Below are 15,702 nucleotides of genomic sequence, written 5' to 3'. Positions count from 1 at the left end.
TCTTTAGGGACTGTTTGGTTTATAGCCAGAGCCTACCACACCAAATGTAGCGTCGCTGAAGCAAGGCGATGAAAATGGCGACCACAACTGTGACGAGAATCAACTCTAAAAAAGTTTGTGTCCGCCTAATCTATACACAAACCAAACACTAGCCAACTTTATGTGGTAGCCGCATGTGTTGTGTGGCAAACAGCGGTGTGGAACCAAACAACCCCTTATCTTTTATAGGTATATAGCTTTTGATACTCATCTAGAAATGCATTATGTCTAATAGAACCAAAATGACTTACAATTTGGAAGATACAATACTCCATCCATTCTAAATTATAAGACATTTTTTGCTTTTTAAGATATATTGATTTTACTATGTTTTTTAATATAGTTTATATCTAAGTACATAGCAAAAGTTATGTATTTAGAAAAGCTAAAACTTTTTATAATTTATTCCCCATTTAAATTAATGAGACATTTTGATTTTTCTAGATCTATTATTTTTACATGTGAAGGGCGGGCCTGGTGCAAGCGGTAGAGTCTTATCGCCTGTGACCGGAAGGTCCCGGGTTCGAGTCGCGGTCTCCTCGCATTGCACAGGCGAGGGTAAGGCTTGCCACTGACACCCTTCCCCAGACCCCGCACAGAGCGGGAGCTCTCTGCACTGGATACGCCCTTTTTTTTTATTTTTACATGTATCTAGACATAGTGTATATATCTAGGTGCATAATAAAACTTATATATTTAGAAAAACCAAAACGTTTTATATGTAGGTAATTTTTTAGATGAAATATAGAAAAAAATAAGCTGATGACCAGCAGCCGCTGGAGTGTTCAGTCTGCTGCTGCTGTCCCCTCTTCTCATTCTGAACGAACCACTTCAGCAGTATGCTCGGTTGGCTGGTTCGTATCGTTACTGGTTCGTGAAAAAGTACTGCTGGCTGGTTTGTGTGAGAGAAAAATATTATTCCGACTGGAAATTTACGATCGTTTACACCACAGCCAAACGAACTGGCTGCCTAGGAGCAGGAGTACAGAGGGCTACCTGCTATCCTAGCTAGTAGCAGACTAGCAGCTGCCGCGACTACTATATATCCCCATAAAGTCATAAACACCTTATCCTCTCTTTGCCTCTCCACTGCATGCCTCGCTATCTCCTCCTCCTTTCCAAGCTATACAACTCTGCAATGCCCAGGGCACCTTAGCCGTGCTTCTTCCGAGTCCCGATTGCTGGCGATAAGGTTGTTGCAGTGCACTGCAGACTGCAGTGCAGAGCTTGGTTAGCTTGGGGCGGCGGCAGCAGCCATGGCGCCCAAGGCTGCAGGGAAGGCCAAGCCCAAGGCCAAGGGAGACAAGAAGAAGAAGGAGGAGAAAGGTGTAGCGCTGGTTCTTTCATGTGAAGGAATTGTACTCGGAGTTTCGAAATGGTTTTCTGAAGGGCCCTTTTCTGAAAGAGAGGCAAACACTGTTCCATGTGCTGACAATTGTGAATTGCTGATGGAGGAGACTGTCCAATTTGGAAATAACTTACTGTTTGCTGATTTCGTTGCTTTTCTTTTTCTTTTTCTTTTGTGTGCGTGATATGTAGTTGCATGCTGGTTTAATTAATTTGATTAGTGTGGAAGTGGAACTAAACTGATGGAGGAACTCCCTTGCATGGTGCAGTGCTGCCCACCGTGGTGGACGTCACCGTTGAGACGCCGGACTACACGCATCTCACGCTCAAGGTGAGAACAGCTAGCGCCTTCTTCTTGCATGAATTTTACGGGAAGCGCCGGTCTGCATATATGCTCGTGTGTTCGCTGCTGCGGGCAAAAATACTTTTGCGTTTATGGACTACCACCTGTGATCGCAAACCTGCAATTGTTAAGCTAAGCGCGCATGCATGGAGTTCATGTGCATACTCCTATATAATATGAACATTCTTCTCGGCAGAAGGAGCACGTGCACAAGGGCACTTGTCCAGTATGTGACTAATAAAAAGATATGTGCAGAGTGTTAGCTTTGTGGTTCAGTGCTTGTCTGAAGAATTGCAAAGTTTCAGTGTGACCGTAATAATGATAACTTAAGCCTATTTTAGAGGAACAAACTCTTGCAAACTTACCTTGTTTGTTTGAAACTAACACACATATTTTTGAAATTAATCTATCTATACATGTTGATGAATTGAAAAAAATATATATCCGGTCCCATGCATTGCAAAAAGAAAAAGGCCAACAAAGCGCAAGGTTAAGGCGTTCTTTGCTGGGTCCATTTTACTGCATTCGTACCGACTGATGAATGCATGCATTGCCGGGTTGCCGTGTGCAGGGCATATCGACGGACAGGATCCTCGACATCCGGAAGCTCCTGGCCGTCCACGTGGACACCTGCCACCTCACCAGCTACTCCCTGTCCCACGAGGTAATAAAAAGCACCCCGGGCCCATCCAGTAGAGCCTCAAAACTCTGCCTCGTGATCCGCACCACTGACAGCCCATCGCAACGCAATGCAGGTCCGTGGGGCCCAGCTCAAGGACACGGTGGAGATCGCCTCCCTCAAGCCCTGCCACCTCAGCATCGTCGAAGGTACGATCCCGGAAATACCCAACTCCCCGAGGACCCAGGTGCAAAATGCGAGCAGTCACTGACCCACCTCCTCGCCGTCGCGCGCAGAGGACTACACGGAGGAGCTCGCCGTCGCGCACGTGCGGCGGCTGCTCGACATCGTCGCCTGCACCACCGCGTTCGGGGCGAAGAAGCCCGAGCAGAAGCCCGCGTCGCCCGATGCGGCCGCGGCCGAGTCCGCCAAAACCGGGTCGCCCGGTAAGACGGCGCCCGGCGGCGGCGAGGAGCCCATGTACCCGCCGCCGAAGCTGGAGCAGTTTTACGATTTATTCACGTTCTCGCACTTCACACCGCCGCTGCATTGTGAGTGCTCGCGCTAGTCGCCACTCTTTTGACTTGATGCGAATTTTGCTTGTTTCGGAGCACGTTTGATTCAGAAATCAGAATTGAGTAGGTTTGATGAGTGGCACACATGATATTCTCCCCTCCCGTTTCTCTGAAGGGAATGTGATTGGTTGCAGACATTAGGAGGTCGTCTCGGCCATTCGTTGATGACAAGAGAGAAGACGACTTCTTCCAGATCGATGTGCGTTTGCTACAAAGTTTATCAGTGAATTAATTTTTGTATGGTTTGGTGTCATCGGTACAGATGCCCACTTTACTATACTTGTCTGAAACTTAATGTTTATTAACAAAATTCAATGTGTTGGACGTATGTTGCTGTGAGGCCTGATGCACATTGGTCATACTTAGACTGTTAGACAAGTTGCTTATTCTACCAGCATGTGTTTTGCTAGATCGCTTAGAATTTGGTTGATATGCAGGTGAGAGTTTGTAATGGGAAACCAGTGACGATTGTGGCATCCCAAGAAGGATTCTACCCCGCAGGGAAGCGTGCACTCATCAGCCGCTCCCTCGTTGGACTGTTGCAGCAAACAAGCCGTGCATTTGATGGAGTAAGCATTAGATATTGTATGACCTTGTTGTCTTTGGATGGCTGTTTATTGACAAGAAATGCATTTGCAATCTGCAGGCCTACAAGGCTCTGATGAAGGCATTTGTCGAGCACAACAAGGTCAGGTTTACTTTTGAGTGCTGAATTTATGTGTAGTTATTGTTTTTATGTTAACAAATGTTTGCATGTATGGTCACTGCTATGATCTTAAACTGAAGTTCACCCTTTTATTGACTCTTCAAATCAGTTTGGAAATCTTCCTTATGGATTCCGATCAAACACATGGGTGGTTCCCCCTGTTGTTGCTGATTCACCATCAGTGTTCCCACCTCTCCCAACTGAAGATGAAACCTGGGGTGGCAGTGGTGGTGGTCAAGGAAGAGATGGAAAGCACGACCATAGACCATGGGTGAAAGAATTTGCCATCCTTGCTGCAATGCCTTGCAAAACAGCTGAGGAGAGGCAAGTCAGAGACAGAAAGGCTTTCCTACTCCACAGTTTATTTGTGGATGTCGCAGTCCTGAAAGCTGTGGCATCTATTCAGCAACTGATTTCCAACCATACGAGTTTACATGAAACAACAAATGGCACCATTGGTTCTGTTTTGCACACCGAGCAAGTAGGTGATATGAAAATAATGATCACAAAGGACAAAACAGATGCAAGCTCCAAGCTAGATGTTAAATTGGATGGAAGTCAGGCTCCAGGGATGTCTTCTGAAGAGCTTGCTCAGAGAAACTTGTTGAAAGGCATCACTGCTGATGAGAGTGCAATAGTACATGTAAGATTCCCTCCATGCAACTTTTATATTAATACTTTCATTAGCATTTTATGAAGTATTGAAATTGTGCTATCCATTTATACAGGATACAGCCACTCTTGGTGTGGTTATTGTAAAGCATTGTGGGTATACAGCTGTTGTCCAAGTTCCAGTAGATACTGAACTGACAACTGCTTCTGTAGCACAGCAGGAGATCCACATTGAAGACCAGCCTGAAGGAGGTAGCAATGCTCTTAATGTCAATAGGTTAGTAGTTGGGACTTTGATATAGTGTACAAATATATTCTTATGCTTTATTTCACAATTATTAACCATGATGTTTCTGTACATCTGATTGGTCTCAAGTAATGTTTACATAATTTATGTCTGTATGGTTGACTTTTTGCATACACAGCTGTCTGCTCTTAACACATTTCATCTTGCCCTGTTATAAGACCAATGCGATAACCACCTTTCATTGTATCAGCTTAAGGATGCTGCTTCATAAATCATGTGCTCAAGTACCTGGAGTTCAACGGTTGCAGACCAGTGATCCTCAAGACAATGCGACTACTCAAACTTTTGTCCGGAAGATATTGACAGACAGCCTGCAGAAGCTTGAAAGTGAGGCTCTGATAGTAACAAGACCTATCAGATGGGAACTTGGTGCTTGTTGGGTGCAACATCTACAGAACCCAACTTCCGAGAAGACAGAGACTAAGAAAAGTGACGAGACTAAGGATGTCCCTACAGTAAAGGGTCTGGGTAAACAATTTGGTCAGTTAAAGGAGATAAAAAAGAAGACAGATGACAAGGGTGGAAAAAGTACATATGTAAAAGAAAACACTTCACCTAAAACAGATAATGGGCATACAGACAACACTGCCAGCATAAAGGATGATAAGGATGTTGTTCTTCAAAGACTGCTTCCGGAAGCAGCTTTCCAAAGGCTGAAGGAATCGGAAACTGGACTTCATGCTAAGGTTTTTCTCTTGTCATGTCGATTTTGGAGATTTCTTAAATTTTTTAGGGGTGATTAGCCAATTATGTGACACACTACTCCAAGCAATTCCACATCACCTAGACGTCCATATGAAATTCATGTTAGTCTACTTGTGGCCTTGCGGTTACTCATCCGTCACTGCATTTTCTCTATTCATCAATTTTACTGCTAATTCCCTCAGTATTAGTACAATTCATCAGTTCCATGCTGGTATAGCTTAACATGTTGGTAAATTCACCTATTGTAAAGAATTAGCCCATCTGGTGATTTTTGTGTTACTACAAAGACCAGACTTGTAGGGTACCGTAGGTTAGCAAGGTTTACGTCCATCTCCATCATGGTCCTCACATTCTTTATTGTTACATTATGCCTTTTGATTTTATGCCTCTGTGTGCAGTCACTGGATGAACTGATTGAGATGTCACACAAGTATTATGATGATACCGCGCTGCCCAAATTGGTAATATATCTATCTTGCAACAATCAAAGACTTGTTTTGAGTTACACTGTAATTTATTGTCATCCTTCTGAATCATCAGGTCGCAGACTTTGGCTCACTTGAGCTTTCCCCTGTTGATGGAAGGACATTAACAGATTTTATGCACACTAGGGGCCTCCAGATGAGGTCACTGGGACGAGTGGTACATACTATGATTATGTTCAAGATTTGTTTTCTGAGTCACATAAAAACCCTGTCGATTCATTTGAACAACTAAGATAGTAAGAAACCTCTTATTAACGACACTGAGGTGCTACTATAATTGCCGTGTTTCAGGTTGAGCTTTCTGATAAGCTTCCACATATACAGTCCCTGTGTATACATGAGATGGTAGTTCGAGCATTTAAGCACATAGTTCGGGCTGTTATTGCAGCTGTTGATGATGTAAATGACATGGCAGACTCGGTTGCATCATGTTTAAATATTTTGCTGGGACCATTCCTGGAGGAAAATAATGACGGCGATTGTGGTGAGGATCATAATCTCAGGAAAAGGTGGCTGGAGGTCTTTTTGATAAAGAGATTTGGTTGGAAGTGGAAAGATGAATACTGTCTTGATCTAAGAAAATATGCCATTCTCCGTGGTCTCTGCCATAAGGTAATTTAGTGCTATAATTTTACAATTCATTGAGGTTTAACATTTTTATTGTATTTCTTCAATCTGGAACCATGATTCAGATAACAACTCCAATTTAGGTAGGACTTGAGTTAGTAACAAAAGATTATGACATGGATATGCCACATCCATTCAGAAAGTCGGATATTATCAGTGTTGTTCCTATCTACAAGGTAACCTTTTCATTTCTAAAAGAAATAACTGAATAAGAAATTCTTAGAGAATTCATGGACATCGACCATTGTTTTTTGCCTATTTGCAGCATGTTGCATGCTCATCAGCTGATGGCCGCACCCTGCTGGAGTCATCCAAGACTTTCCTGGATAAAGGGAAACTTGAGGATGCTGTTAACTATGGCACAAAGGTATAATTCGTTGTCTTACTATTACATCCATATGTGATGAATTCTTGAACTGGCGCTTCATTCGGTTTCCTTCGTTCTAATCTGCACATGATTGTGCAGGCTCTTGCAAAACTTGTTGCTGTTTGTGGTCCTTATCATAGAATGACGGCAGGAGCATACAGCCTTCTTGCAGTAGTGCTTTATCATACTGGTGACTTCAACCAGGTATATTCTTCTTAGGACTTCACCATTAGCTCTCACTAGTAGCATTCACTATTCCACAATTTTGTCAATTTTACCTGCATACGCTATGTTTGCAGATACAATTAGGTGGTCATGAAATTGCATCTATCCTAGACATGTTACTGTGTTTCAAATTGGAATCATATTTTGGTTGAGCTTGTAAGCTGCTTTAGCTTAGTCAATGCTATGATGTTACTTCTCTGAGTTACCTGTAGTACATATGCACTTGTCAGGTGTTTAATTATCTATGCACAAAAGCATTGTTCTATCATATGCTGTGAAGGCTTAACTTTGTAAATGTTGCTGCTCTTTCAACCAGGCAACCATCTATCAACAGAAGGCTTTAGATATTAATGAGAGGGAACTTGGACTTGACCACCCAGATACAATGAAAAGCTATGGAGATCTTGCTGTTTTTTACTATCGTCTGCAACATACAGAACTGGCATTAAAGTAAGTTCACAGAATAAACTACTTAAGCTGACATGGTAAACTATGGATGACACTCTAGTTTTATGTCTTCCCACTTACCTGTGGAGCCTGTTTCATTTACCATTTTTATGTTTCAACTACTTTATTTATGTTCTGATTGTTATATTTCAGGTATGTCAATCGTGCCCTATATCTTTTGCACCTTACATGTGGCCCTTCTCATCCTAACACCGCTGCAACTTATATCAATGTTGCGATGATGGAAGAAGGGTTGGGCAATGTCCATGTTGCACTCCGTTATCTGCATGAAGCTCTAAAATGTAACCAACGGTTGCTTGGCGCTGATCACATACAGGTAGGCAACCCAACCTCCTCCAGTGTTCCTTGTTAGCCCATAGGATCACCGGCTCAGGTGAGTCGACCACTCACCAGTCTTGCCGACCACGGCCGAGCACGACAGATGTTGTCCGACCACACACTATGGTCAGAGGTAGAAGAAGAGGGAGAACAGAGCGTACACACACAGTACAAGCACCAGCATTGGTCGGAGCTCTGTATAGGAGATGGCAAATCTGAACTCCCTTTGTTGAGTTGCAGTGGCAAACTATATATATAACTCTACCCATCTAGTCCTAGTACAGCTGCCCTGCTGCAACAGTGACTAGATAACACAGTAGGGCTGACTCTGGCGCCTGCCCCTGCATGTGGCTACAGTGCGGCAGGTGAGCCGTTCGGCGCCTGCCTCTACAACGGCTACAGTACCACAGCAGGGGGCCTTTTCGACGCCGCCTTCCCTTGCTGTGTGTTCACACAAGGAAGTAGTAGATTATCTAACAATTCTTCTCCTAATCCTACTGCTATTCCTTGTACCCCCCATGCCGATCATCTCCTTCAGCTCCGTGAGTCGAAGACGTCCGAGCGGCTTGATGAGGACGTCCGCGAGTTGCCGACCAGTTTCGACGAACTCGATGACGATCTGCCCTCCATCGATACCGAGCTAGTAGGAGAGCACGCCGAGATCGCTCATTCGAAAACGAGCCGCCATCTCGCATTTGAAACTGTCGATGTCCTCCGTACGCGCGCCGGTGACGATCAAGTCGTCCACATACACGCCGACGACGAGCTCCTCCATCCCCCGTCGCCGCGTGTAGAGTGCGTGCTCGGTTGCGCACCGCTGGAACCCAAGCTCGCCCAGCGTGGCGTCAAGCTTGGCGTTCCATGTTCGTGGGGCCCGCCGCAGCCTGTAGAGCGCCTTGCGCAGTCGGAGCACCCTGTGCTCCGCTTCCTTGACCGCGAAACCCGGAGGTTGCTTGACGAAGACCGTCTCCGCCAGCTCGCCGTTGAGGAAGGCCGATTTAACGTCCAAGTGATGGACGCGCCAGTCATTTGCTGCTGCCAAGGCTAGTAGCAAACGGACAGACTCCATACGCGCTACTGGCGCAAAGACTTTTTCGAAGTCGATGCCCTCGCGCTGAACAAAGCCTCGGGCGACGAGGCGCGCCTTGTGTTTGACAATGGCGCCGAGCTCGTCCCGCTTGACCTTGTACACCCACTTCAGACTGATCGGACGGCATCCTGGAGGTGGATCGACGAGCTCTCATGTCTCGTTTTCCTTGATCACCTTCATCTCCTCCAGCATCGCCCGTCGCCAGTTTCCATCGCGCTCCGCCAGCGCGAACGTGGGTGGTTCCTCTGCACCGACGAGCAGCAGCTCTTGGTCATTGAGCAGCCGACCAGCCAGTCCTGAGGGCCCTGTGCCGCCGACGATGTCATCTAGCCTACGGAACCGCACTTTCTCACCTTCATGGAAGGCATCCACGAACTCAGTGATGTCACTTGGAGGTGAGGCGAACTTGATCGGCATCGATGGAGTTCCCTGTTCTGCCGGAGTGCTCGGCACATCACCTGAAGTGCTCGGCACCCTGGTTGCAGTGCTCGGCACTACTTCTGGACAGCTCGTCACTACTCCTGTAGTGCTCAGAGTGCTGAGCCTTAGTCTTTGAGTGGTTGGAACCACTGTAAGACCTCTTGGCTCTGCTACGGGAGTGCTCGGCACCCATCCTAGAGTGGTCGCCACCACTGCAGAACCTCCTGGCACCACTCCTGGTGTGCTCGGCATCCCTCTAGGAGTGCTCGGCACTCCTCGGCATCCCTCCCGAAGTGCTCGGCACCCTCCCAGGAGTGCTCGGCTCTGTTGCTGGAGTGCTCGGCACCCCTCCCGGAGTGCTCGGCACCTCTTCCCCAGCTTCTCCACCATCGTGGATGACCAAGTGCTCGACGACGAAGGTGCTGGTGAAGCCGCCAGCTTCCCCCGTGCTCGGACTGTTCCAGTCCCAAGCCATCTTCTCGTCGAACACGACGTCGCGCGAGACAAGTACCTTGTCTCTGCGTGGGTCGTAGAGCCGGTAGGCCTTGGTACCCTCCGCGTAGCCCAGGAACACCATCGGTGTGCTCCTGTCCTTCAGCTTGGTGAGGACCGGCTTCGTCTTCCTGACGTGGCCGATGCAGCCGAATGTCCGGATGAAGGACATGCTCGGCTTGCGTCCATTCCAAGCCTCGAACGGCGTCTTGCCCTTCAGGGCCTTGGTGGGAGCACGGTTGAGGATGAACACCGCCTCCCACCAGAACCTTGTCGGCATGCCTTTGGCCTTCATCATAGATCGGGCTATGCCGACCACCGTCTGGTTCGGTCGCTCCACCACGCCATTCTGTTGTGGTGAGTATGGCGCGGTGTGGTGTCGCACCACACCCTAATCCGCGCAGTACGCAGCGAATTCCACCGAATGAATTCGCCGCTGCGATCAATCCTCAGCACGCGGAGCTTCTTGCCGCTCTCGGCCTCCGTGCGCATCTTGAACTTCTTGATCGCCACTGTCGCTTCGTCCTTGCTCGTCAGGAGTTGCAACCACATGTAGCGACTGCAATCATCCACGAGCAGGAGGAAGTACCGCCGACCACCGTTTGTGGCTGGCGTGATCGGCCCGTAGAGGTCGCCGTGGACGAGCTCGAGAGCGTCCTCTGCGCGATACTTGGCCGCCTTTGGGAACGGTAGCCTCCTCTGCTTCCCGGCCAGACAGCTGTCGTATAGCTCGTCTCCGTGCTTGATGTGGGGTAGCCTTCGGACCATCTTCTCCAGCCGACCAAGCGCTTCGAAGCTGAGATGTCCGAACCAGGCATGCCACAGCCACGGCTCGGTGTGCCTTGCCGCCAGACACACCGGCTGCTCTACCTTTAGGTTGAGCAGGTACAACTGGTTCTGGGACCTCTTCACCTTGGCGAGAAGTCGCTGCTCCCGGTCCCTGATCCTAAGGACTCCATCCTTGATCAATACCTCGCTACCGCGCTCATCCAGCTGACCAATGCTGATGATGCTTGAACGTAGCTGCGGGATGTAATATACATCCGTTAGCGCGTGGTGCTCCCCGTTCTGGCACCTGAAGATGATGGTGCCGCGCCCTTGGATTGCCACCCTTGAGCTGTCATCAAACTTCACCGTACCGGTAACATCGTCGTCGAGCTCGGAGAAGGCTGCCTTGGAGCCCGTCATGTGGTTGCTGGCACCAGAGTCCAGATACCACCGCTGCTCCTGGTCGGCGCCCACACGTCCGAGGTGGACTTGGACGCGCGGTTTGTCGAGGTTGACAGCCATCAGGGCCTCAACGTCGTGCAGTGTATAGAACGTCATCAGGATAGTGGCCTCATCATCATCATCAGCTTGCGCCAGATGAGCCTCAGCCTTCTTCTCTTGCTTGCGATTTGTGTACTCACGTGCCCAATGGCCCGTCTTCCCGCAGCGCCGGCAGGCATTGGGGTCGACCTGCTTCTTCTTCTCCGAAGAAGCCTTGCCGCGGCGCTTGCCATCGCCACCGCGGCTGGAGGAGGCTACCTTCCCGGAGTTCCTCCGAGCAGCCCACTCCTCCTCTGTCAGCAACAGTTTGTCGCTGTTCTTCGTTGCTGTCGCCTGCTCCAGGCGCTCGTCCACCGCCCGCAGACGGCCTGTCACATCCTCAATGGTGAGGGTGGACAAGTCCAGCATCGTCTCTATGGAAAGAGCGATCTGGATGTACTTTGCCGGCATGGAGTGGAGCTACTTGGAGACCGCCTCCTCTTCATCGATGGTGACGCCGTGGCTCTTCAGCTTGCTGATGAGCGTCTGCAGGCGGAGGGAGAAGTCCTCCACCGTTTCACCATCCTTGAACTTGAGGTTGGCGTACTCCTGCTTCAGAAGATGGGCCGTCACCTTCTTTGCGCGGTCGGAACCGACGTGCATCGCCGCAATAGCCTCCCACGCCTCCTTAGCAGAGCTCTTCGCCCCCAACGGCTCCCTATACTCCGTCGGTACAACAGCGAGGATAGCCTCCAACGCTGACATGTCATCTTCCTCATTGTCGGTGCCCTTGTCAACAGCATTCCAGAGCCGTCGGGCTCTGAGCTTGACTTTCATGGTCACAGACCACTCTCCATGGTGCGAGTCAGCGTCGGCCAACTGGTGTCGCTGACCTCCTGCACCGTGCGAACAACAACCTCCTGTCGTGGTTGGGCAGCCACAGCAGTGCCACTGTTGTCGCCCATCTCCGAACCGTTCGTCATCGCCAACGGTTAGTCCGGCGACGGCGCTTGTACGGCTCTGATACCACTTGTTAGCCCACAGGATCACCGACTTAGGTGAGTCGACCACTCACCAGTCTTGCCGACCACGGCCGAGCACGACAGACGTTGTTCGACCACACACTATGGTCAGAGGTAGAAAAAGAAGGAGAACAGAGCGTACACACACAGTACAAGCATCAGCGTTGGCCAGAGCCCTGTATAGGAGATGACAAATTTGAACTCTCTTTGTTGAGTTGCAGTGACAAACTATATATACAACTCTACCCATCTAGTCCTAGTACAACTGCCCTGCTGCAACAGTGACTAGATAACACAGCAGGGCTGACTCTGGCGCCTGCCCCTGCACGTGGCTACAGTGCGGCAGGTGAAACGTCCGACGCCTGCCTCTACAGCGGCTACAGTACCACATCAAGGGACCTTTTCAGCGCCGCCTTCCCTTGCTGTGTGTTCACACAAGGAAGCAGTAGATTATCTAACATTCCTGGCATGATTGTATTATGGTCTCATGCATATACAGCTGCACACTCTACTGCCTGCTCAGTGCTCACATCAGTTGATCTGCACACTTCTAACATTTAGAGTACCTGTCTGTGATTTAAACAAAGGCTAACATCGAAAGGTCATCTTATGTCTCAATGTTTTAATGACAGACCGCGGCAAGTTATCATGCTATTGCTATTGCTTTGTCTTTAATGGAAGCATACTCATTGAGTGTCCAACATGAAAAGACTACTCTACGGATACTTCAAGCAAAGCTTGGATCAGAGGATCTTCGGACCCAGGTAAGCAGAAAAGGCTGTCTTGATTATGTGTAATTCCACTTAGCCACCAATTTTCAGTTAAATGATTTACCTTTCTTGTTGCACCAAGGAAATCTAATAACCATATTTTTCACAGGATGCTTCTGCTTGGCTGGAATACTTTGAATCCAAGGCACTAGAGCAGCAGGAAGCATCACGTAATGGTACTCCAAAGCCTGATGCTTCAATAGCAAGCAGAGGACATCTGAGGTAGATGTTGTAGTTGATTATGTTTGTGAAATATTTTCATTGAAGAAACTAAAAAGACAGGAAGAAGTTTTTATTTGATTTGCTAATGAATAGTTAATCTTCTAAGTGTCAGTATGGATTTTATAGGTGATAGCTTGCTCTAAACGGGTGATTGTTTCCTTTACCCTAATACTGTCAGAAGCAGTGCGTAAAAAAAAATTAATTATCAAATGGTGTTTTTAAGTAGATCATTTGCTGCTTAAGTGTTGATCTTCATTTTTCTTTCTCAGTGTATCAGATCTTTTGGATTATATCAACCCAGATGATGAGCTCAAGGCTAAGGAAATGCAAAGGAAACAAGCCCGTGCTAAGGTAGGGTCTTTCGTTGAGACTATATCACCTTTATATTTCACCAATAGTCATTCTCATACATGCACATTATGAATCATAGATCAAAGGTCGCATTGGGCAAAACCAATCTGAACTTGTTGATGATGAAGATCGAAGGAGCCCCCCACCTAAAAATGATAATTTATTAACCGAGAATGAAAACTCTGGCGTAAAAGAGAATGGAACCTTTGTTGAGCATGTGAAAATGAAAGATGAAATATCAAGTGACACTGCAATCCGCATACCTCAAGATGATTTTACTGAAGAGTACACATCTGATGAGGGGTGGCAAGCTGCTGTTCCAAAGGGACGATCCACTGGGAGCCGCAGAACTGGTGCAGGCATGAGGAGGCCAAATCTGGCAAAAATTAATACTAATTCACTACACAGTGAGAATGGAAGATACAAAGGAAGAGGTACATCCAACTTCTCTTCCCCTCGAGTTTCACCTAGTGAGGCTGCAGTTTCTATTGGTTCTAGTCCTCTTGCAAAGAAATTAGCAAAGAGTTCAAGCTTCAATTCCAAAGCAGGTAGCCCTACTGTCTCATTGAACGGTGGTGAGAATTCTTCCAATCCCAACTCCAAGCCAGCAAGCCCTGCCATTGCTACAGCTGCTGTCAAAGTGATACCATTCACAGCACCAAGTGCCAGTCAAACAGTAAGGAAGTCACTTTCATACAAGGAGGTAGCAATAGCTGCACCAGGGACTCTTGTCAAAGCATCGAGTGATGTACACACAGAAGAAAAAGATACAGGTGTCCGAGGTGCAAGTCCTGAAAGTGCTAAGTCCCCAAAAGAAATCAGTGGTCACCCTTCTGGAGAGAAAGATGGGGCAATAGAAGTGTCACCAAAGGCTGGTACTTCTCAAGTAACTAAATCACCTGATGGAGGTAAACCTGAGCAAACTGATGTTTCGATTGGTTTAGATCAACCAGAAACAGGACATAAAAAGACCCCAGATCTAGCAGAGACATCTGTAGCAAAGAACACAGATCTTCCTGCCCCGGTCACATCATCTGCAACACAAACTGAGGCTGGCACCCCAAATGACGAAGCACCAACTGTAACTGAGGCAAATGATTCTTCCTCCAATGACGATGAAAGAGATTCAGGAGAGGATACACCAGAACAGCTGTCTAGTGGAGGTGAAAATGAGAAATCTTCACTATCAGAGAGTGAAAAGAATGATACACCAAGAGAAGGTGCTAAAGAGACATCAAGTAAACTTTCTGCTGCGGCGGCTCCATTCAATCCATCCACCGTACCAGCTTTTGGTTCAATGGCTGTCCCAGGTTTCAGAGAACATGGAGGGCTATTGCCATCACCAGCCAATGTGCCCCCAGTGCTGTCCATCCCTCTCCGTAAGCACCCTCACCAATCTGCAACTGCAAGGGTCCCTTATGGTCCACGTCTGGCTGGAGGCTACAATAGATCAGGGCACCGAGGACTTCGTAAGAAGCCTGTGTTGACAAGTGGTGAAGCCCCTACAGAAACAAACACGTCTGCCCCCAGGGTTATGAACCCTAACGCCCCAGAGTTTGTTCCAGGTCAATCTCGGAGTCCTAATGGCCATCCAGCATCTCCAAATGGTCCTTTAGCATCACCAGGTGGTATTCCATCTTCACCACAGGACCTTCTATCATCTCCAGATAGTACTGTAGAGTCACCAGTAACTGCATCCCCACAAGTTTCTGAATGTAGCCAGATTAGTCCTGAAGGAAATGATGCATCTAGTGGAATCAATGTTGAGGGTTGGGGTGTAAAGCAGAACGTGGATGACACGAACCACACAGAAAGTAAAGATGGTGAAGTGGAGCCTGATCAAACCAAAGCTCCTGAAGTTGCAGCCGAGCAGCCCAAATCCTGGGCTGACTACAGCGATGGAGAGGCTGAGCTCGTTGAGGTTGCAAGCTAAGGAAAATACAACCTTATCAGATAGTCAACACAGTCTGAAATTTTCTTCTCAATAGATGCTGCCTTTTTTTGGATAGACTTAATTGCCTTCCAGTGGCATTCCATGAACATGGAGTTTTGAAGATTTTCCGGTATGTCCACCATGGTGCCCATGTTTCATGCTGCTTTTTTTGCTGCGAAGAATCTTGAGGAATAAGAGCACCTCAAAGTATCAACAAGAGAGATGCGTCGTTAATGTTTCGTCATTTCCTCATCTTGCCCCGTGATTTTTGTTCCCTTTGTGAATGTACTGTCGACTTAACGTCTTCATAGTTATTTCTTTGTTATAAAATAGACTTTTTGAACCATGTATAAAATATAAGGAAAGTGGTCTTGTATTTCCACACTTGCGGTTAATCCGTCCGAGCTGTAT

The 15,702-nt window shown here is 47.6% G+C and overlaps 1 protein-coding gene across 1 annotated transcript; it reads left to right on the top strand.

Annotated features, from left to right (window-relative positions):
- Positions 1–1,117: 1,117 nt before the first annotated feature.
- Positions 1,118–15,673, top strand: LOC136478258 (protein REDUCED CHLOROPLAST COVERAGE 2-like). Its single transcript, XM_066476624.1, has 23 exons — positions 1,118–1,365; positions 1,656–1,717; positions 2,301–2,393; positions 2,485–2,557; positions 2,645–2,899; positions 3,058–3,122; positions 3,361–3,492; positions 3,570–3,611; positions 3,739–4,272; positions 4,358–4,518; positions 4,739–5,234; positions 5,652–5,714; positions 5,794–5,895; positions 6,030–6,350; positions 6,449–6,541; positions 6,631–6,732; positions 6,832–6,936; positions 7,274–7,407; positions 7,558–7,741; positions 12,648–12,779; positions 12,895–13,007; positions 13,277–13,358; positions 13,438–15,673. The coding sequence occupies exons 1-23, from the start codon at positions 1,296–1,298 to the stop codon at positions 15,289–15,291; spliced, it is 5,268 nt and encodes a 1,755-aa protein (XP_066332721.1). The 5' UTR covers positions 1,118–1,295; the 3' UTR covers positions 15,292–15,673.
- Positions 15,674–15,702: the final 29 nt, after the last annotated feature.

The sequence above is a fragment of the Miscanthus floridulus genome, chromosome 8 (assembly GCF_019320115.1).
Source record: "Miscanthus floridulus cultivar M001 chromosome 8, ASM1932011v1, whole genome shotgun sequence".
In the NCBI taxonomy this organism is placed as follows: Eukaryota; Viridiplantae; Streptophyta; class Magnoliopsida; order Poales; family Poaceae; genus Miscanthus; species Miscanthus floridulus.
The sequence above is the reverse complement of the archived record's forward strand: the minus strand, read 5'-3'. Positions and strand labels throughout refer to the sequence as shown.

Excerpts from the sequence above, each read along its gene's own strand:
- LOC136478258 (XM_066476624.1), top strand. The coding sequence starts at position 1,296 with ATGGCGCCCAAGGCTGCAGGGAAGGCCAAGCCCAAGGCCAAGGGAGAC. Across the intron at positions 3,123-3,360 it reads ACGACTTCTTCCAGATCGAT|GTGAGAGTTTGTAATGGGAA; the intron begins GTGCGTTTGCTA and ends GTTGATATGCAG. Across the intron at positions 12,780-12,894 it reads CAGAGGATCTTCGGACCCAG|GATGCTTCTGCTTGGCTGGA; the intron begins GTAAGCAGAAAA and ends TATTTTTCACAG.